Source organism: Nothoprocta perdicaria, unplaced genomic scaffold (genome assembly GCF_003342845.1).
Source record: "Nothoprocta perdicaria isolate Ctin4 unplaced genomic scaffold, notPer1 scaffold_42, whole genome shotgun sequence".
Taxonomy (NCBI): Eukaryota; Metazoa; Chordata; class Aves; order Tinamiformes; family Tinamidae; genus Nothoprocta; species Nothoprocta perdicaria.
Window position 1 is genome coordinate 4,752,330 of NW_020455666.1, and position 24,149 is coordinate 4,776,478.

The window sequence follows — 24,149 nt, forward strand, 5'->3', positions numbered from 1 at the left end:
GTCCTTGCCTTGCCATGTTTWGAGGGGGCTGAAACAGAAGCTGCTTTCGCCAGATTTATATCTCAGATTAGTCATTCCTGTCAGTTAATTTGTGGTATCATAGTCGCAGCTTGTTACTGGAAAACACCTGGTCTATGGTTCTTGCCAGACAGGCGAGACTGACAATGTACTATGAGACTAGTGCTCTTGGTTTGTTTGATACGTGTCTAGTTGGATGGATTTAAAATGTTTGTTTTGCTTTCCAGAGAAACAAGTAACTGTGCTAGACATGTTTTAAAAACAAAATCTGTTCTGTTGACCTTGCTTTTTCATCAGCCCCTGTGTGTAAACCTGAATGTTTAGATAAAAGCAACCTTTGGAGATGTGTATTTGAGATGTTTCCATTTTTTTTTTTTGCAGTTTTCCTTGAGGAATGTAATGCGAGATAGCAATTCACCTTCTCTCCACTCTGCTAAAATCCCATTCCATGCAGTTTTGTGAAATCTATACCATTCTTTTAAGAGTTAAGGAAGCATTATTTGAAGTATTTGGATGAATGTTACAGTGTGTGCATGTGTGAACACTTTCACAAATGAAATAATACTGCTGTGATTTTAGTTTTGTTTTTCCTTCCTGTACTGTTGACTTCACGTATCGTTGAATTGGGAATGGTTTCTCATTTGTCAGCTGTGTTTGGTATTGCAATCTGAGACTGAAGAACATTTTAGCTGTGATAATTTATTCTGTTTTGCCACCGTCAAGCTAAGCTGCTATTATGCAGCACAAAACTGCGCTTGGGCTTTAGGAGTTAGATGGTGGAGGTGATATGATGTGGGTAATTCTCAACAGCAATATTTACCTTTTGCTTCCCTCTGCATGGAGTCAGAAATAACATGAAGTCATTGTTAGGAAAGCTAGGCCCAGTGTTTTTCAAATAATGATGTTATTTGCTATAYGCTTATCTAATTAACTTTTGTAGTTTTTATTTGGTTGTTTACCATAATTCACTTGAGGTTCTCATCGTAAGCTTTCAAATACAGTCATAATGGTTTTATCAACGTGAAGGAAAAAAGACTAAAAAAGTATACAATGTTACCAAAGATTTAAGGAAATTGAAGTAAATCTTTTATTATGATAACTCATTTATCTTCTGCTCAACAAAGTGATACAGTATCTTCAAATAATTGGCCTAATGAGTGATTTTAACTCTTAGCTGCAGAATGTGCCTGATATTTCTTCTCTGTATAACTATGTAATTTATTCTGAATCACTTAATTGACAATAAAACCAGAAGATATTCTGCAGCAGTTTGCAATCACAAGATTTTTTTGGATCCAAATAAGCTGAAGATAATAGGATTCAAAGGGTCATATTAAGTAAAATTACTTTTATTTTTCCCCAGATCCAGCCATTGTGAACGGAGTTTATTGGTCTGAATCCTTAAATAAGGTGTTCGTTGATAATTTTGATCGTGACCCTTCTCTCATCTGGCAGTACTTTGGAAGTGCAAAAGGATTTTTCAGGCAATACCCAGGTAAGAAGAACCCAAATTCCTAGGAAGCAATAGAGAATGCTAAGGCTGCAAGTTCCCACTAAGTGCCGTCACAAAWCATGATTTTTCAGATAACCACAGGCTTGATTTTACTTAATCGAGTTTTCAGAGAAAATGATTTCTAATCAAGGTTTTCAATATTCTTTTTTTCTAGCAATTTTTGTTTAGAAGTTGATATTACTTTTTTTTTTAGTTTACATATTCTTGGAATATGTATGAATATGGAATATGAAAAACAGAAAATTAATACATAGAATGTAAATGACTRCAGAGATTCAGATAGTGCTATTTATTTTGCTTTCTCAATGCAGATGCACTGTGTAATATTCTGAATATAAATCTCACTTCAACAGGAATGAAGTGAGATGATTTTGCTGTTTGTTGTGATAACTTAAAATTGAGACGATTGTGCTATTAACAGCTGCTAGTTTTAGCAGTTGGTTTTTGTGTACCTCGCACAACTACATGAATATGGTTACTAGAACAAAAACACCAAAATAGAAGGTGTGAGTTTGACAGCCATTACTTCATGCTCATATCTATGCTAAGTTAAATACGAGCTGGCAAAAATTTGTCAGCTCATAATTGACTCATAGATACCAATTAAYGAAGCACAGGCTCTATTCATCCGTCTATGAGATGAAATAAACTGCTTCACCAAACAGTCAACAACTTGTAAAATTCATACATGGTTTTCAGATGGAGTGCTCTAAGTGTCCTTTGTTAGAAAGATTTTCTTTAAGGCGATTTTCTCATAAAATCTTGCAATGTTATTTAGGAGTACTTGATCAGTTTCTGTCCTTCAGTTGAAAAAATACAGAATAGAAGTGTGTTTATGTACATATATATTTCTATGTACATATATACACACTCATATCTATGAATAGCCTGGTCTATGTATATGATAAATAATTTACTCTGAAAAAGGCTACAGAGAGGAAGTTTATCAAACTTTCAATTTTGATGATATGCTCTATCCATATGTACAGCAACACTTAAAGTTAATTTTAATTTATTGTTAATTCTTTAAGTTTCCACATAGGTGACCAAGAATGTCAGTTCTTCAATAACACGTTGTGCTTTGGACAAGATAGACATGAAGAGACTTTCCCCTTACAGTAAACTTGAGACAGTATTTTTCCAGTGTTAGCACAGTACAGTTGTTGACATGATATAATGACAGTTCAATTGATAAGGTATGAAACTCCTCTAAATAATGCCTTGCCTCAATTCTTGGGATAGATACAATTTAAGCAGCTATTGTTGCAAATTGCTTTAATTATAGTCTTTTTATTCCTAAACAGGAATTAAATGGGAACCTGATGAGAATGGAGTCATTGCATTTGACTGCAGAAATAGAAAATGGTAGGTAGTAAACAGCTTTTTTTTCCTTAAAAAGACAGCAATGTCTTTTTAAAAAATATGGAAGGAAGAAAATTTCATTTTTTACATGAACAATGTGTGGTTTGTGTTTTTTTTTTTTTTTTGTTTTAGGTACATTCAGGCAGCTACTTCTCCAAAAGATGTGGTCATTTTAGTTGATGTCAGCGGCAGCATGAAAGGGCTTCGCTTGACTATTGCTAAGCAGACAGTATCTTCTATATTGGATACCCTCGGAGATGATGACTTCTTCAATATAATTGCTGTGAGTGTCTTGGGGTTCTTCTATAATCTTAATTCCACCATTTGTTTCTCATGTTTTAGATTCTACAATACATTTGTAAAGTATTATGGGGAGGTGACGAATATTTGAAGGTGTTCAACAGTCCAGACACTGTAATTTCCAGTACCACCGTGTTCAGGCGGCACTGTTTTCAAACTTTTTCTGGTAGTAGTAATGTGAATTCCCTTAAAGAAGCTGTTGTGAGTTTGGGAGTTGCAAATAATTTTCTGTTTACTGGCAAATTATTGCTTTAGTATGGTGAAGTAAATAGATACTCCGGAAGTATCCAAGCATTGACTATATTTTTAACAGGTGATGGACACTTAGTTCAGCACATCTTTCATATTTGTCTTCAGTTGCTTATTATATAATTACCARAAACCTATGCAATAGGCAAGCACAATTAGATTGTGTATCAAAAAAAGGTTCAATGTCCTTCCAACAGAATTGTAATGAGCTTGAATAAGTTTTCTAAGTAGCAGAAAATGTGTCAACTGATTAATTACTAGGAWACCTGAATGTATGCTCAGTGTGTAATCACTGTGCTTGCATGCAATTGTGACAGGCGCTGTGAATGATTCAGGATGAAAAAAGTCAATGCTCTTTTTTGAGAGAGAAATTTGTAATTTGTACTTTGGAAAAGCTAAAGGCTCATCCATTACGAGGCATGTGAAAGTGTGTGCGGCAAAGAATTCCAAATAATACAGGAACAGCAAGGAATCTAGGGGCATAATGAATATTAACATTGGGCTTCAAAAAAAGTAGTAACTTAATGTTACTTTTTCATTTTAAATCTGTTTATTCAAGTGAATACCATTCATTTTTCCTCTTCTCTAGACTCAGCTTAAGCGTTTCTTTGCTCTAACCCTATCACAGCCGCCCATCACCTCTGTGGTCTGCCCCAAGGCCATCACGCCTTTTGGGATATCCCTTCCCCATGAGAGACAGCCCACGGCCACCATCCCCTGCTGGGTGTCCCTGTCCCATGAGAGCCATCCCACAGCTGCTATCCCCTGTGGAGTCTCTTCCCTGCTGCCAAGCACCCAGGAGAAACAGCCATGCTCCTTTTCCTCCTTCAGAGCTCAAATATGAGGCAGAATGAGAGCTGTGTGGGAGGAAATTCGAACCATTGGTGCACAGGACAGATGAAGGCCAAGTTCTGTGCCCGAGTGACAACATGGTTGTGTTACATGTGCCCAGTAATGCAGAAACATGTGCAAAAGAAGCATTTAGTGAAGAAATGGGCAGGAATTAGGAGTCAGAAGTGATATGGGGTTTTCTCTCTGTTTATTTTTTTTTCACAAGGATGAGAGAACCCTAAACCAGAACTGTGTTTTGAAGGAAAAGATCTAGGGAAGGAAACAGAGGGGAAGAGTGATGGAAGATGGGCAGGGAGCTGGGGCTGTGTAGCAGGAGGAATGAAGCATAAGCAAAAGTTACACAAACATGAGAAACTTTTGCTTTTGTAGCAGGAAGAAGGAAGAGCGTTTTCAAGGTAGCTGAGAGAAGATGAAGTGAGCAGACAAAAAATCATTCTGAGAATTCATCCTTTGAAAGAGACAACCATTGTTTAAAGAATAATGCTGGGCATTTGTTGGCTGGTAGTGCTGGAGAACTAAGTAAAATGGTGTCTAGGTCAATGGAAGAAGGGGAARTAAAGCCTAGCAGACGAAAAGCTGCTCTTTTCTGTCTGAAAAATAGGCAAAATCTGTGTCCATCAGCTTTATTGTTAGMTTTTTTCTTTTCTCTTTTTTTACAATATCTCCCAGTTTCAAAAGCTTTCGATGATGCTTTTCAGGGTGTTATTAGCCATTTCAATGTTCCATGGAAAATGCAGTTTCTCATTTGATGTAATGGGAGTTATGGTCACTATCCACTAAAATCATTAAAAAAAAAAAAATCAATTAACACTTACAAATATGCAGTAGGATTGCAAAAATCCCAGTAGCAGTATACTAACTGGGTTCTTTCATATGCATTGGATACATGTCGTTTTTTACTAAATATTCTTCTAACTATATTGAAAAGTGCAGATCTTTCCAGAACATAAATATAAAATGATAATGTTAAAAAAAATGCTTTAGTTTCATGGATAGTTTGTTGCAAAATCTGTCTGAAATTGATGGACTAGATGATTGAATTAAGGGAGAAGAGAGGGGAGAGAGAAAAAAAAAAAAAGCCAGCTGAAATACAGGAGTGATTTTGTACTGTCTGCTTTAAAATTTAAGGTCAGTTCACTAGTGCATGAACAGAGATATCAGCAACAATGAGTGAAAAGGCATGTTTTTCCAGTTCACTTTGAAGTATAACTTCAAGCCATGCATTAAATTAACAATATTATCATGAAAGAGTGCTAATTTTGCCCAATGCTGKTTTTTTAAAATGCTTTTACAATAGTGTAAACTCTACACTAAATGAAGAAAATATTAACTGAGCTGAGATTGTTAAATCAATTTTAATGCTATAGTCACGCCATTTTAGCAAAATTGATTAGAAGAGTATTATTTGCTAATTCAAAGCACAGTGTGATAGTTCCCTGTTTTTCGTTGGTGGATTTTTCTGTGTTTCTATAGAGGCACTTTTTAAAAAATCTTTGTATTCATCCAAAATAGGCCATGGACAAACTTGTGTTTCAGCCTACCTGGTTGCTCAGACTGAAGCACACAGGAGGAGGTGTGAATCTCCCTAGGTCTGTGTCAGCTGATAGACTGCATTTGGGTGCCATTTGCCAAGCATRGCAAAACTAGGAGAACTTCAGAAATAAAAATTTCTGTGGTTTGACTTCCCTACTGAATCTTCACTGTGCTGTGTTGAATTTCTGAGCATGCTTAATGTTGTGTGGAATCTTTTATCTCTTCATTGTTCCACAACAAAAGGTGAATTGAATTTGTTTCTGTGAACCTTAAGGTCCAAAGAGCTTAAAAATGATAAAGAGTAAGTATGAAAAATGCAGGGGTAAATGCAAAACTACTTGCTTACCTGTGCTGGAACCATATATACCTCCAGACATAATATCAAGTTTCAGACACTATCTGGTTATGCAATATAAGTTAGCAGCCCTCTACCTAATTATATGGTATTTGTTTGCTAGTTCAGATTTGGGCCAAAACATTTTATATTGTGTTATATTGTAAAGAACTAACTAGCATTGCAAAATAATATGAACTAATAAAATAGATGCATGTATAAAAGTAAATAAAATAGTAAGAAAATAGATTTTGCCAGATGACTAAATTGCAAGACAGATGAAAGGAAACTGAAGTGTTGGAACAGGAGCTCAAAAAGGATAATAATTGTGTTTTAATTTGCTCCTCCTCCCTTCAGCCAAGTAGTGGCTATTCTACAACTATTTAAGCCATCTCTGGTATTGCAGCACTGCTATCGCAAACTGTAGTATGCAAAGATACCACATGCCAGAGTTTGGGAGTCTGAACCTAAGTAACACTAGGAAACATAAAAACAGAGTGTAATGCAAAGAGAACAGAGAGAAAACAGACYGTAGTTCCTTGAAAATCAGAATGGCTTTTGCTTGGGTACATTAGTTTGTAGCAGGAAATGTGAAAGGTGAAAAGTGATGGCTTTAAAGCAAGGAAATGTGTTTTTAAAATCTCCTTGTTCAGGCAACTAGGGCTCCGTCAAATATTGCTGGTAAAGTCAACAGTTACTAATAAAACTACTGGTCCAATATCAAGATGCAGCCTCGCTCAATACAAAATCTTAAATGCTGTAGAAAAGCCAGATACTTGAGTTCAAGGTGAGAAGGAATTAAGAAAATTCTAGTACTGATTTTCCTCTTTTCTAGTCTAAACTGTGCTGCTTATGTCTGAATGAACTTTTCTTTTCCCCCCCACCAAGGAAGTTGATTCTGTAAAACGGAGTTAAGGAACTTGAACCATGTCCTCTGTAAAAGTATGGGCATCATTTATACTACACAACTGTTTAATATTAGAGACRTTGTAGGAAGTTATTAGGAATCTATCTGGGCTGTGTTGCAGCTGGCAGACATGCAATCTACGTGTCTGTGGGGATAGTCTGGTGACATGAGTTATTCAAAATAGTTTATCTTATAGAAAACTAATAGACTGAAATTATGCTTCTTAGATGCAAGTTCTGATAGGCTAGGAAATTGTTTCAGCTGCTTGCTAGTAGTGATAGTCATGGAAAAAATGCTACTATCGCAGCATTTGGAAATTCTCATTTCACTTGCATGCTTGAGGCACTGGAACAGATCATGATGGAAAGACAGATTCTAGGATTTTATTATGTGCTGACCAATTACAAATATGTGCTTGGTGTCATATAAAGACCAGTATATCTTTATACAAAAATCAAACAAAAGCTACAAAACCTACAAAAATCGAAATGAACCCAGGCTTAGCAAAATAAAATATCAGTTAAAGAACGTGCTCAAAAAAATGATGTCAAGTAGTAGAAAGCCATGTTTATGAGGCAACGTTTGTTACAGATTTTTAGTTCTTATTTATATCAGTCAGAAAGGAAGATGATCTTGACTACGGCCTATAATCTCAGAGACTGTGAAGGTTTAGCATTGTTATTTTGCAAAGGCTGTCAAGAGATAGACTGGAGACTAGTCTGTAGAGAGAAACTGCTGGGAAAAGCACATCATTTATCAGATCAGTAAACTGCTATGACATTGAGTTGCACACAGGACTTTCCCAGTGACTCACAAGTGTTCCAGATGTCATCATTCTGATTTTTCATATGACCTTTGGAGCAATAGACATGTCCTCAGGCACTCATCTGTTGGATTAACATTGACTGGAATAAAATAATTAGGGAAGCATGCAAATCTGCTGCAGAAATGATGTGTAAATAACCTTCTAGCATATGTTTTTTATGCACCAATTACTATGTTGATGCTGATGTAAATAGTCTATATATCCAGCTGTAGTAAGTAGAGTAACTCTGGATTTGTATTTCTTTAACTGAGGATCAAATCTGGCACAGGACCTCAAAAGTAACTTGATGCAGTTCAAATTAAACACTCTTCCCTSTGCAACAGTAGTTATGTAGTAATTATGTAATTAATGAGTGTTGGTGCATACTGCACTATTCACACAAATGATGGTGACAGATGTCCAATATGGAACAGGTTGCAGGGATCTAAGGTTAGATGTATGTGAAGAAAAAGGAGTTGTAGTGTATTGAAGAGTAACATTCAGAGCTGTAGAGGGACAGAGACAATGTGAGTTGCAATGATGAAGAGCTTTGTGTCAGCAGCATTTGGCAGTGGTTCACTGTAAGCCTCTATTCTCCCTGAGATGGAGGAAGAACGGAGTGAATGCGTATGTTAATCATATGACATGTTTTCTCTGATTATTTTTGGCTGAAAGTTTCTTCTTTCATTGTCTGCTATGGCTTTTCCAGTTCACTTCTTGCCTGTGAAAGGATGAAACCAAGTAGGGCCTAGATTCAAAGACCTCATGCTTTAACCTATGAAAACTTGTAGAGTAGATGAAATAAAAAGAGTAAAGCTGAACGACTGCAGCTCTAAATCATAAAATTGCATCTTTCAAAGATTTTAATTAAAATTTTCAGTATGTTTTTCATTTCTCATTACAGTATAATGAAGAACTTCACTATGTAGAGCCATGTCTGAATGGAACATTAGTTCAAGCAGACAGAGCCAACAAGGAGGTAAGCAATGGAAGTAACAAAAGAGAAATAAGATGCAATGACTTACAGCGTAATATAAGGGTCTTTGCTTAATAAAAATGAATTGTTTTATTAGAATGCATTAAATTGTTTCCCTTACACTATTTCAAAGGTGTCTCGTTACTCAGAAGGAATTAAAAAACACATCCAGCTAGTTAATTAGATTGAATAATTGTTTGAGAGARATAAAATAGAGAAAGCTTTGGTAAATAAAAAGTCCTTAAAACCCTGTGCAATTTAGCTTTTTTTTTTTTCTTTTTTGAGGTAATAGAGGCAGAAGAGGGGAAATTAAAATAGGTGGTGAGCAAGAGAGACCAAGATAGAGTTCCAATCAGATCAGTCAAATAGGATAGGACGGCTTAGTTTCTCTTTCTTTAGTTTCTCTTCTCTTAGTTTCTCATAGAAAAAAAAAATTATACCACCCACTATGACTTCGTCAATCATCTTAGGTTCCTTAGCCCCCATGAAGAATCTAACTACATATTTTTATTATTGTCCTACTTTGTGTAACAAAGGTAACAGTTCATTTGCCTAAATACTAAATGCCTAAATACTGACATTTGCCTAAGTACCACCAGCTTTACAAAGATTCAAACCAGGAATCTCTGCCCTAAGCTTCTTCAATGAATTGTGTTTCTGCTTTATTTATTTTTTATTTTTTTTTTGGTATAAGGGTGTAATACTTTTTCTTAGAATAATCATGTTTTACAGGTGATATAGCAGGTAACAACTGGGATCCAATTCTTTCTAAAATTTTCCTAATCTAGCATTTACCACAATTTATTTTGTGTGGGCACATACCTGTCTTTTGTGTTCACTATGCGTTTGTGGAGACATATTCCCAGGATCTTGTAAGTTGTCTCTAATTTACAGAATTTTCTTCATGTTTAGTTTATCACAAAGATTAAATCTCTAATTATTTTGGGTAGCATAATTGGGGTTGAAATGAATCTATAATCCTAAATGTGGCTTACTAATGTAAAATATGTAACATATATTTGAATTGAAGCAGATGAATTTATAATTTGGCATTAGCATTAAACAGCTGCTACCTTGAAGTGTATCAATTTGCTATGCACAAATTTGAAAAAGAATGGGAAATAGTTCAGACACTATTCTGTCACCGTCTGCACTTTCTCCACAAATTACAAACATGTGGAACTGCCTATTTTAATACTAGTTATCTTGGGCCAAGAGGTTTTCATCTTTGAGAAACTCCATTTTACAATTTACCTACCCCAAAGGAATCAGATGACATTCTGATTTAATGTAACTCCAGATTTAAAGTAAGAATATTACAATATACATTCCTCTTTTATACGTTTTTTAATGTACTATATATGATTTGAGGACATTTCTGTATAAATGTTTCCAGATGAAATATATCATCTTATAGATGGACAGATAGGCACAGTAACTCAAACTAAATAAAGAATTTACCCTTGTGTAAATTAGAATGAYAAAAATAGACAAGATGTAGTATATAATAACTTTCAATGAGCTTTTATTTTTGTATGTAATTATCAAAAATTAAATAACTAGAAGACTGATTCAGTAATGAAGGTGACTAGCATTGCCCAGAGGAGATTGGTAAATACAAATTTGGCATACTGAATTATTTTGAAGCAAATTATTTAAGTATTTATTTATCTACCTCTGTCAAATTCCTCCTAACTATGGATAGCATTGCTTTACTGTTTAAAAAAAAAAAAAAAAAAATCTGTAAATGGATTTTCTTCATCACTAGCCATTATAGATGTCCAAAACTTCCAGTGAGCCTCAGATCACTGAAATATGGTCTGAAGTTTTCTATTGTAGCCCGAAGCAACCAAATGGTTAACCAGTTTGTTTTTTCATCTGGGTCTATGAAATCTGGAGCTCTTCGCTCAGCATACTAGTTTCTGGCTCTCCATATTCTATACTTATTCTTCTGAATAAACTGTAGTCCCCCAACAATGTGCTAGGGAACATGAGTGGTTGGATACAATGCTGATCATCACCGGCAAGCTAACCTGTAATTGCCCTGGCAATGAATGTTTAATAGGAAGCTGCTTAAATGCATTTTACAGATGTGACTGCAGATTTATCAGCTGCTAATACGTGTGGATAAACTTCTCTGTGACATATCACTAAACATCATTCTCCCACCTCACACGTACGCCTCCTCATTGTCTTGTTATTGGTTCACCTCCTGATGTAGCTTATCCTCACAAATCTGCTAACTCTTTGCCAAATATGTCTCGGGATCATTGGGAGTCACAACACACATGGCTGAGCATGGGAACTGATGCTGTTGGTAGCAGTGTCTTGTACTAAACCTGACTGAAAAGGGTATTTGAGACTCCACTAACAATTTATCTTTCCTGTAGAGAGCTCATCCTGTCAGGCAATTAATAGCAAATATCGTATTTCACCAATATGCTTATATGAACTGTTGAATATATCTGTTGTGGACTGTTACTTCCCTCTGGAATTAGTGGAAAATGCTTTATTCGTGTATGCTTAAGACTTGAATTCATGGTCTTGTAAATTCATCTAGTTCAAGTATTCCCATTTGTGATAAATGGTATTATGGTAATTGTATTATTTTTGGTAATTTCAGCTAAACCAGAGTAAATAAAAGGTAAATAAAAATTAGAGGGGAGTGGAGCTACTATCTAGCATGATGTCTCACCAACAGGGAACTCAAAGCACAATTCTTTATATGAAGTTGCTGGAGACCTGGTATAAATGTGATTCTGTGATTCTGTATGTTCCTTACAGATGCCAAAAAACTGCCCCCTGTGCAGACGCAGAGGTCTTATTTTAGTGTGGGTGTGTGTTTTTTTTTTTTTTTTTTTTCCTTTTGGCTAAGTTCCCTTTATTTCCAGTATGTAAAAGTATGTCATCTTGTTGAGATTTGGGTAAGAGTCAGTTTATATAACATCAGAGAGGAAACCTACTGAAGCTACTAGAATAGTCTGTAATATATAGACTGGAAAAGAGGCACAACAACATTTCTTCAAAATTGCATCCAAGTTCAATATRCCTGATTGTTCTTCAACTGGGAAAATGTGTAACTATGCTTAGGACAGGAACACCTGTCCTGATTTGTAAATATATAGATTCTGCAAATATATTTGTTCTTATTTTAGAAGATACTATAAAACAAACTTTACAAAGATTCAAAATAGGAGAAGAAGCTTTTAGTTTTCTATACATGGATCAGAATTTAGGATCACTGTGACCTTTTACTTTTGTCAATGGAAAGCATCCCTGTCCAAATGTATGCATTGCTAGCATTCTGGGTTGAACACTGTAGGARGTTTTTGAAGTCCTCGTCCTGGACTGACATGCATGAGTAGATTTGTGGCCTTGCCGTCTTCAGCTTTTGTTTTTGCAGCCCCTTCTAAATGGGTCGCAGATACCTCCACAGCCGAATGCACCCATTTGCTTTGCTGTAAGAAGGCACAACTTCCCCCGTTGTGCTCTGGACCTATAATTTTGTAATCAGACATCAGAGTCTGATTGTGATAATTGTGCCCAATCTGCATTCAGAATTACCAAGCTTATGCATGTCAATTAGATATTTGAGTCCACAATTAGATATTGCACATTGTGGTAATTGCACATGGAAATTAGGCATACAGTTGCATGCAAATGTTTGTGCACGCAGTTGAAGAGATACCCAATTCAACCTCCAGGTAATTCAGATGTTAATTTATAAGGCCTCCAGTATGACAGTAAAGACAGCTGAGATGGACAAATATTATTTCTTGTGCAGTTTATTACTGAAAGAACTGTTTAAGATGTGAAGACTAAATTTAAACGCACTAATAGCATTTTTATTCAATAAGAACAAGAAATTCCTGCTTTTCAGGATTTGTTTGATTAGGAGATTATTTAAAGGGGAATTGAGATGCTTGATACCATAACCTTATTTTACATTTTTCTTTTTAAATTTTCATTATTGGTGAGTCAGTGATCGGACACTTGGTTCAAGTTGGGTTGAAATAAATTTACGCAGCTTGCAGTGCATTTGGAAGGGACCAAAGTGTGGAGTAGAAGTTGCAGGGAAATTTTGAGGTGCATACCTTAGTATGAAATGCTGATATTGTCGTATGCAAATTTGGTGATTCTTTTGAAAATAACTTGCCTTTTCTGATAGCAGAGGATGCTAAAACACAACTACAAGGTTCACTGCTTTATTAACTAGATTCATAAAATAGGAAAAACTGAGTGTCTAGAGCCTTGTGTTTTTCTAAAAGTCCTTCTCTTTTTGTTGGTCCAGCTTTGCTGGTGATAGCTGTGTCAATAGTATACCCTTTGAAGCCAGAATAAGCTGTGTGTTGTTGAGTGAAAAACTGTCTCTCTAGAAGAGCAGCAGGGGCACTGGCACCTTTTTGATTGCTCAACAACCTCAACTAGATGTGGCTTCATCTGTCTGAGGAAGCTTTGTGCTGCCTCTGAAGTGGAACACATCTTCTCATCCAGATCCAATTAATGCCATGCAGTCAGGGTGCCTGGTAGGACAAAATCTAAACTGAACATTAAAGRAATGTCAATCTATGTGTTGTTTGATTTTTCTAGTAGATATACAGTCTTGAAATACTCAAAGACAAGATTGAAAATCCTTCAAAGATAGATAGTGGAACCTCTGTAAAAAGCACAAGTTCATCTTAGTAATTTGGTTCTTTGGCAGAATCACCTGGTAGCATCTGTTCACTGTGAAGCCTGGAGGCAGAAAATACTGATTTGTTAAAGTTCATAGTGCATGAAATTGATTTTAAACATTTTTTACCATTCTGTATATCAAAGAAACATCACTATTATATTTGTACATATATCAGCAATATATTTTTCAMCGTATATATATTATGGTGAAAGAAAAAAATTTGACAAATTGCATAAAATGAATTATACACTAGAGATTATGCAGTTGATGACTATTTTTTAGTAATATGTTTATGCCAAATGTTAAGTATGTGCATTATATAATGTGATAATGTATATGTATTGTCATAAACTTTCTACAGTGTTGATGAAATATTCAGAGCTTGTTTTATTGCAAAATAATTCTAGTTTATTGAGTAATGTATTTCAGAGAGAAATGTAAATTGTAAAAATATTTAACATCTGATTTATGAAAAGGTATTATTAGAGTCTTATAAAATTTGGCTTTATGAATTTTCAGATAATTCTGGTTTTGGTATGAAACCCTTTGGCAGTRTATAAGCCTATGTGACAGCTATAAATTAACCTCTGTCACACATTTTTGCGAGAGAAACACTTTGAGCACAGGACTCTTTCAGCAGGTTGAAGTCTTCTGGTAAATACAGAACTTTGTTTTGAAATTCTTTGACATCTGTGAAATGAATAATAGTAAACTGCTTGTTTTCTGCATTATACCTAATTATTAACATTTCTGGGTTTAAAAGTATCAATTATGTGAGAGTGGTTTGCTCAGATGCTTTGTGGAAAATTTTATAAGAAATCTCAATGAGAAATTTGAAATTCATATGAACTTGAAATATTTTCTAAAAAAAAGATATATTTTCTGAATTTCTAACTTGTTTTAATGACTATAACAYTTTTGTACTTTGGTTAAACTTTGATGTATAGATTAATGACTGTGTATACTGAAGCCAACCTGAGTCTTGATGTCAATGGACAGTCTGGGAAACTGTCCTCTTTGCTTTCCCCCTCTCACTTTTCAGCACACATTAAATGAAGAACATGGACATATGGCTTGTGATCAATTTAGACGTAAATTTCAGAGATGCTTTGAAATGAAAAATGGGATATAAAATAACAAAGGAAACCATCAGTTTATTGAATATKTCAGTATTTTGTTTCCTTTTCATTTATTACTACTTGTAAAAATATGGAAAGCATAATTCAAAGAGTAGTATTTTAATACCATCACTTTTGATTTTGTTGCATATAATAGTGTTTTAATAAAGATATATGATTTATCATACTCCTTGCATGAGTACATGAGTATTTCCTACCATTTAGCCCTTCATTTTCTTAYTTCAAATGAATTATACTGCTCCAAAATATTGCTGTAGTATCTTTTTATTTTACAAATATAAAGAAAAATTGTTTCTATCACAGAGAATTAAAGGAATGATTTGTTTACATGTTGATACCACATATGATATTCTTTTACAGTGTTAGGATTCATTATATTGTCTTTAAGGAAGTATTGCTCTTATAAATTTAAGAGGTTTAACTGCCTTCTCTGAGTTCTTTTCAGAAAGAAGTATGCAGTGAAGAACTATTATTACTTTGAAAATGTGTTACTTGGTACTTCATAACTTATAATTTCTCTCAAAAAGTGCCTATTTTGCCATTATCTTATAGGAGTGCCATTTTTCTTTGAGCTTCCTTAATTTTTGATACTAATATGTATGCTGTTGCAGCACGCTGACAAAATTTCTCATATTCATGTTTCAGCATTTCAGGGAGCACCTTGATAAGCTTTTTGCAAAAGGAATTGGAATGCTGGACCTTGCTTTAAACGAAGCTTTCAACATGCTCAATGAGGTAAGTTGATGCTCTTTAGGTATGCGTTGCTGACACCTTTCCTGCTTTTTAGCAATTACTAGCAATCATAAATTAAATTATCCCTGATTCAAAAATAGTGTGTTGATAAAGCTTTGCCTTATATAACAAGAGTTGTAAATCACCTACGTTTGATACAAGATGCAAGTAAATTGACGTTTTATATATACTGACCCTTTAAATATATGTGTGAGTAATTTCACGGTATAAACCTACACAGAAATTTATTTTAATAGCTGCTGAAGGTGTTAAATAATATTAGGGTAAAATGCAGATTTCCCATTTTTAGATGATTCCTTTTTCTTTGGAAGGATGAATAGTTTAGCAATTAGAGGAGATGCTGTATTTCATAAGCATTTTAAAAATGCTCATAATTATTCCAATCATGAAGTGATTGCTCATGGGTTTGACTTTTGGCCTTATGAGTAATATTACTTACAGTTYATATAACAGTTTTGCACTTTATTTTTCTAAAACTCTAGCACAGTGTGAGAAATACAGAATTTTCAACACAAAACATTTGGAATCATTTTTCTTACTTCAGAGGTATTAATATTATTTTTGCTATCTATCTGCCAAAAGTTGAGGCCAACTTCTGATTTGTTATAACATTCCTGTGAATAATGTCTATGAAGAGGCAGGCAGTCATTGCAATCTGGACATCACGAAAATGCAGATAGTCCAGTGCAGAACATCTAATTTCCGTCCCAAACTCCACTTAAAATTAATGTAGCATTCTTAGAGCTCTAGGATATTGYCCTTCAAAGAAAAATTTAATTAAAATCAGGCCTGTTATCTTTGCCTAAAGTGTTTTTCCTCACAAGGTGTACATCAGTTTTACTGGCTATCGTAAAAAGATTTTATGTAGTATATTTCAGAGAGATTTTAAAATCAATTTTGGCAAATTTAAAATATATTACTATGCTATATATTCCAGCAAAGAATAATTTGAGCAGTGTTGTAATATTGCTAAAAATATTGATTTAACTGTCTCTTTGCTTTCCTGAGAATATGTATTGGAACGAGGGAGGAAAAAAGGTGAAAAATCAAGGGTAGTAAAACGGAAGAAAAATAATATGAGGAAGTAGTCATTGAGGAATGAAAATAAAATGTCACTATTAAATATTTCTTATGATATTACTATTGAAAACTGCCTAGGATTTCCTGCCTAAAGCTTCTGTTTGATTAATATGAGTCTAGATTTAAGATTTTGTAAGGAAACTTTTATCCTTTTTTTTGTGACCAACTATAAGCAGCTGTCTTCTCCAGGATCTTTACACTAATAARCACTTACAGAATTGTGACCTGCTACATCAGAAAGCTTGACTTGAAAAGTATACCTGTCTTTATACCATATGTATACATGAATTAGCTAATGTTTCCAAATTCCTTGCATCTTGAAGCATAATATTGGACACTTTTTTCCACGCATAAAATCTCCTTCATAAGATAAAACATGAGGACAAATATCTTCCTCCACCCACTACCCACATGTTCACCCAGACAGTGTGGAACTAATTCCTTCCTTCCAGGGCATGCCAAAAATGACAATGGAAAAAGCTGCATGAAGTAATGAGCGCTCCAGCTTTTTTTGAGAATATTGAAAGTTTCATTGTGGGCACAGAATATAGTCTTAGAAACCAGATATAAAACAGTAAATATCAACCAGCTTCAGCACAAAATATCTCCTAGACTAGTCCTTCAAATCTCTGTAAATTGAAAAAATATTGCAGTCAGTGATCAAGAAAACGTGAGAGGCAGATTTTTTTTYCCCCTAAATCTGCAAGGCAACTGGTGTTATAATGATGCATCTGGTATAAAAATATCATTAGATAAGCAGATAGCTGTGAGAGTAAAGGGAACTCTCATGCCACGTACTGAATTATACCTGTGATGAAGGAGGTGCTTTGATTTCTAGGGCTATGAAGAATCATGCTCATGTACRTGTTCAGATGTGCTCAAGCTGCAGTAGTGATTGTTTCTGTTTATACTATATAAAGGAATATAATAGCTTCAAGTGTTCTTTTTGTATATATTCTTCAGGAATTCACAGGATGAAAACTTTTCTATTGCAGACAGACGTATTGACAGAGTCGCTGAAAACTGCTTTAAGCAGTCCAGAAAAAAAGACTACTTAATTTTTCTTTAATAGAGTACTACTGCTAAGTGTTTTCTACTTCACTGAGAGTTTGTGACCTTTATGTGTCATAAATCTATTCTTGTGAACTGCAGGCTAGCTAAGGATTAAAAAAAAAAAAAAAAAAAGGAGAGAGGGGAGTGAGGGAAACAGGAAAGCTTTTTCTCGCAAATAATCTGTTGAGATTCTGGCTGGGTTTTCAGAATGGTTCAGAGGGTTCAGCAATTAAAGTCTGTTAATTTTGTCTTGCAATTACCTGTCTTTTCGTTTTAGTATTTTCCTGAATTAAGACCTGAACATGTTGATACTGATGTCTTTGAAAAGGGTATTTTAAATCCGCTTCCAACTTCTTTCCAACCATTCATTTATGCAGTGTTCATTAGCTGCTGAAAGAATATAGAAGGGCTCTGTACAGTAGTTAGGCACCTACTACATCATGTGACAACTGCAATTATCTCTTTTGGCAACCAATGTGATCTCTGCAGTGATTACCTTTAAAAAAAAATCATCGCCAATTAAATAAAATTCTGTGACATTTCAAAGACTGTTAATCACAACCAAATGCTCTAAATGTCAGGATGCATTGAAATTTTCACTGCTAACTGATGAATCACTGAGTTAATTGTAGTTCATCATAARGCCCTTGTCATTGTTATTATTATGGAAAACACTTTCATCACTCTTGCTATTCAATAAAAATAAAGTTCTAGACAAATATGAGAAGATATTACTCATCAAAGCATTTGAATCTAATYACATTCTTCAAAATATGCAAACAACAGATAACAGTGTGGAATAATACAGATGCATACAAAGTAATGTTTTAAAATAAATATATGAAACATTCCAACTCTCTCTGGAAAAACTGACATGACTGAAGAATTTTTATTTGATGCTAGACTACCTTGTGTCTGTCACAGGTAAGGGCTTTCATAAATGCAGTGACCAGAATGTAGGCAGCCTGCTCTAAATCCATATTCACTCCCCTTTAAYATGCTCCTGCAGCCAGTGTACATTAATGAGGTTCCAATTAATTAGGTTCCAATTAACGAGGTGACACTAAAGATGAGATTTCAGCTATTATGAACCTTTTTGAGAAAAATGAATTTGTGTTGTGGCAAGAACAGTGAAAAATAAATGAGAACAACTAGCCTGAAGAAACAATGAAGTCATAGCAGTTCCTGCCTCAAGTGAAACTAGAATCCTCCCAATAAGTTTAGCTGCAGTAATCCGGAGGCAGAAAGAGACTCTGAAAGTTAATTTGTCTTTTTTATTTTATTTTATTTTTTTTTTCCCTCAAATGGGATCATTATTTCTTTGGGTAGTGTTGGATGCAGGTAGATTGATGAGGGTGGGACAAGAAAATCAGAAAATCATCACTTGGGTTTCCTCCTTATGAAGAGAAAGGTGGCAAAATGAAGTCTTGTCTCACCTCAGACTTGCTAATGTATGAGAAAATTGCAAGAGGAGAGTACAAAAGTAAATTTTTTCAAAACCTTCTCAAGCATTAGCAGAAAGAAATTGTGCTCAAATCATAGTTTACTGGTCTTTTCACAGATTTTTTAATGTTTTGTATAGAGGAAAAAAATCAGATTATTTACCAACTTTTTGTTTTGTTGCTGAGATGGGTTCACCTATATTAATTTTGATGAATATGGAAAGTATCTCAAGCAAGAACCTATTGTGAAGTAAGAGCAGATGGAGCAATATAGATTTAAATTTAATGTACCAATTCCAGAAAAAAACCCAAAGCTTAATTTACAGCTCAATCCAATTGATGTGCTTTTTGACCATGAAAAAATTGCAAATCTGTGCAGTGATAAAATTTGTTAGTTGCATAGTAACAATGGTAAAAAGTTTTCAAGCTGAGACTTTCTCTTTTCTGTGCAGTTAGACATTCTGTAAAATCTGTGTCAATCTGATATGATCTTACTCTCATTTAACAGGAATGTTTTATTTAATGTTTTCTTTCACAGTTCAATCATACAGGACAAGGAAGTATTTGCAGCCAAGCCATAATGCTGATTACTGATGGAGCTGTGGACACATATGATACAATATTTGCAAAATATAATTGGCCAGATAGAAAGGTATATTATTCCTTTATTTGATAGAAAATCCAAAGCTTCTCATTCAGTATAAAGGGTCTATAACTGTATATACATGTTCATATGGAAAAACTTTCTGAATGAATTAAATATATTTTGGGTAATTATATGCTTCTCTAATGACTAAAATGATGCTTATGTAGTATTACTTGAGAGTAGAAGTGGCCTTTTTCTGTTGTAACAAACTTCTTAGGATGCTAAGATACTAAGGAAATCTTTCCCTTCAAGGTATGTTCTTGACCATTATCTCCTCCACGAGACATCGTTAAACATGCACAAATTGCTTTTGTTTTCTCTCAAAGCTGTCGCTAATCATTTAGTGCTTTCTGGAGGTAAAGAGTTTAGGTATTGCATAGATCAGGATGCGTGAATCGTTTACTATGATTACATAAGRAGCAGATAATATTACTTGAGTATATTTGTTTTACTTCCATTCATTTGACAAAGTGAGAGGTGGAGTTTGCAATTAATGACAATTTATTAACAATTAATTTGTTTCTGTTAGTCTATATAAAGAAATATATTTGTCTGGAACGTAGCTAGTTTGTCAGTTAATACAAGGCATTGCTGTGCTAGCACATAGCATTCATGTATTTTAATGTTAAGAACGATTCTGGTAGGCCTATTGTTTGAATGTGAGACATTTCATTTTCTTCTACGCTTTATTTTGTCTTCCTCTAAATAAATTTGGATTGTGTAGGAAGCTTTTGTTTTTTGTTATCTGCCTGTTATATACCTGTTTAAGCAATAATATCACTGCTCTGAGTCCTGTTTAAGCAAATACGTGATTAACATGCAAGCACAGTGTGGGATTTCAGTATTTTGTGGAAAACCATAATAGCTTTGGCTTTTGCTTTTTGTGATGTTTCTTTCAGTTATAAAATCACAATTCTCTTCTGTGCTCGCTTGTTGACTTGAACTAGACATCACTATTAGCAATCCCAGAGCAAGAGAAAATAGGAAATTGGTGACTTTTTACTGATCTGAAAATGTTATGTCAAATACTGTCATTATCTAAAGTAAAAATGACATTCTTCTGTTCTACTTTCTGTTGATTAAGAGCTTTTTCACTCAAAGAATGTAGGGTAATGACTGTAATTGCAATCTGAAGATTTGTTTTTCTTAAGGGTCCTTCCTCACTCCAGATTGTTCAACTTCTATCACTTCTTTTCAAAAAGAAAAAAGGTCATTCTTTTTGTGCTTTTATCATGATACATTAGCAAGTCTATCATCTTAACAGAATGCAAGGGTGCATTCTGTATTTGAATATTTTGAGGAGGTTTCTGATGTTTCATGTGATTTGACAGTAGCCTTTGTGTAGTGGAAGGAATGAAGAAGTCAGTATTYCTTAATTGATGCATTAAGATGTAGACATAGATATTATGAAGGATATCCATGGGATGTCAAGAATTGTCAGTTTGGATTTTTTTTGTACCTGGTTGGGACACATCTCAACTGGCAAGGTCGATGTTGCTGACATAAAATAGAATTATTTGTTTCTATTTTGTGTCATGCGGAGTATGTCCGTGAGATACTACTTGTATGTACACGTCAGCCAGAGAAAGTACTTGAAAAAAATCTGGAAAAACACCTAGTGTAGCTGTTCCAAGGAGCAGTAAAACTTCCTTGGCAAGCAACTGTCTTCTAAGGAGCAGTAAGAGTAATGTAGAAGAGGCCAGAGTATTGGGGAGTAGATTTTACTTACCTGTAATATTCTACCTATCTTACAAAATATTAATGAATTGTATAGTTTTCTAAATTTTATATTAGAACAGAAGTGGAGATTTCAAAACAGTTTGTCTTTTGTTCATACTGAAGTATTTCAGTTTGAAAAATGTAAAATATTTTCTGTCTTATCTGCAATTTTGGGATAAATTAAAAAAAAAAAGTTAAGAATTCCTTTTTAGGCCAATTCTGGTTCAATTTGATGTGAATAATTTTTTCTTTCCTGCAATACTTAAAACCAAAAAGGAGAGTCTTTTGTAAGATAAGGGAAATTGAATCTTATCCTTGTGGTATATGTGGATTGCCAGAGGAAGGATTATTGCCTCAGATACAGAGTTATACAGTTGGCTAGAATCATATAGTGGCTAATGCTTTCTGAATGTTTCAGGAATTTGAGTCGGGATGTTCATTTATACACAATTTAAATGTATATCCAAACTGCCATTACCCTGTTAACGTTTGTCATGTAATCGGGAGTAGATACAAAAGTAAATTACCTATGAGTCATACAGAATAGCTAATAAACAATGAACAGCCTAAATAGAGAATAAGATGTGATCTGAAATAGATTGTCTAAAGTATTTTTCAGGAACTTGGGAGTATGAAGGACATAAAAAATTATAGTCTCTTTACTAGCAAAAGTATTTATTTTTATGTAGTGATTCTGGAGASTTTAAGAGTTCCAAAATTTAAGATATAATGCATATACATAAGACATGCCTAGATGACAAGTAATTACAAGTTGCATCTGGCATAAACTCCGTATCACTGAAATATGTGGCTGAATGTCCTTATTAATAAGAGAAACTGAAGTATTGTAAGTCTCATAATAAGAACCCGACATCTTATGGATTCTGTTTACTAATCCATAAAATAAATATAATAAAATGCAACCTGATATTTGAGGCACAGTGTTTTTTCCTCATTTGTGTGTGTGTGTGGAGTAGTTACACTAGATGAAGGCAGTTAGAGTAGATACTGTAATTGCACAGACCTGCCCTTTTCATTGTGAACTCTGTCTGTCCTTGAGATAATGGCTTCTGTGAAGAGTCATATCATTCATTTAAGGAAAATAGTGAGATATACTTCTTGAAGTTCTTAAAGAACGTGCTAAAACTTGTATTTTAGTTACTGTTGTTTAATCTGAACAATGTTGCAGTCATTCTGAAAGCCAGGGTAAAGTTCTTGGTTGTTTATTTTTACTTAATTCTCTTTTTAATTTATGCATCTTCAGAAAAGATAATGGAGTAGTTGGAGCCTCAACTAGACCTCTTCTGGTTCAGATGAGTAACCCAAGGTCTCTGTAAGATATTAAGAGTGTATGTTGTTCCTAGTGAGCAACCTAGCAAGAAAATGATTATAGTTTTTTATGAGTCCAGTTTAGTCCATTGTGTTTGACAGTAACGTTAACACAGTATTTCAAGCAATTCATTTGGATTAATAGAAAGTACAAATGGAAAGAAATTCAAGATAATGTTGGATTAAAGGTTTTCGTTAACGACCTGTTTTGAAGTTTGGCTTCTGGAAGTAGCTGAAATTATCCAGGATCTATATTGAGGGCTAGTTTATGATTGTGCAAGGGGCAGCCTTGTACTCTGGTGGGAAACACAAAGCTAAGGTCAGGGTCAGTCTTCTCTGTTTGCCATCTACAGCATGGAACATGAACAGGGTAGATCTGTGTTTCTTGCCGTATAGTTGCACTTTCTGTTGAGTACAACATGCRAAGTGAAAACTTTTGGTTATTCACTCATTGTACAGACATGGAAGTGTGAAAACTTCCCTCACAGTTCAGAGTAGATATTCAAGAAGTGTTTTATGGTGCTTTTTTAACAGCTTTTAGAATATATTGTGATAAAATTTCATTTTTCTAATTTTTATAGAATGCATGATTAATCCAGAGTCAAAGACCATGTTATATTGTGGGCAGGCATTAATAGAGTTTGAGATATTATTATGACTAGGAAGAGTATCCCCAGTAACAGGTCTTAATACAAGTGGAGATGGTGCAAGATAATGAAGTGAGGCTTAAATAGAAGTGGTTTATTGTATCTGTCCTAACAAGTGGRTGAAATACATTGCTGGTCTGAGTTAAGACAATTCCACTAGACTATAAATGATTCCAGTACCCTGGAAAAATACAGGCCATCACAAAGAAATGTTTTTTTCTGTTCTCAGCCATTTTCATCTGGGTGCCAAAGTATATTTCTACCTAGTTTGTATGGTCCATTCTTAGTTCGTTCTTGGATCATTTTTCCTTTAATGACATCCTTATATACTTTTAAATAATTCTAACTGAATTAAAATAAGTCATAGCATGTTGTTTCTCAAGCACATTGAGGCTTTAAGTTAACTTCTGTTGGATATTTATGTTGAGTTGGGAAGGTTGGTAAATTACATGTTTAAATATCAAATCTCAGGAGATGTTTGAAAGGGGAAGGTTACAAAGGGAGGAAGTTAAATGTTTAGTGTAGTATTCTCCTGCTGGCATCCCATTACATCTACTAAATGGTATTTCTTGCTCATTTTGCTCTGAGAGGCCAAATTCTGCTGGTTTGGAAGTGTAACAGACGTTGTTTATATATAAAATTATTACTCATATATACCATTTTCCCAGAGTGCTTCTGTTACCCATCGTGGTGTCTGGCTATAGAACAATCCTGCAATACATGCACATATATCAAGACTGTACAGAAGATCCATTACATGCAGTGGATCATATATGTGTCATTTCGTATTCATTTCAGTAAAGGACTTACATATGTG

General features: G+C 34.4%; 1 protein-coding gene across 2 annotated transcripts in view; it reads left to right on the top strand.

The window, feature by feature from the left end:
• The window catches only part of CACNA2D3 (calcium voltage-gated channel auxiliary subunit alpha2delta 3), a 347,867-nt gene that overhangs the window by 148,980 nt on the left and 174,738 nt on the right, over window positions 1-24,149 (top strand). For both annotated transcript variants that reach the window (XM_026046033.1, XM_026046034.1), the window contains exons 6-11: window positions 1,382-1,513; window positions 2,836-2,896; window positions 3,026-3,176; window positions 8,778-8,852; window positions 15,309-15,398; window positions 19,530-19,643. In XM_026046033.1, coding sequence (XP_025901818.1) covers window positions 1,382-1,513; window positions 2,836-2,896; window positions 3,026-3,176; window positions 8,778-8,852; window positions 15,309-15,398; window positions 19,530-19,643 — 623 coding nt within the window. The remainder of the gene's footprint in view (window positions 1-1,381; window positions 1,514-2,835; window positions 2,897-3,025; window positions 3,177-8,777; window positions 8,853-15,308; window positions 15,399-19,529; window positions 19,644-24,149) is intronic.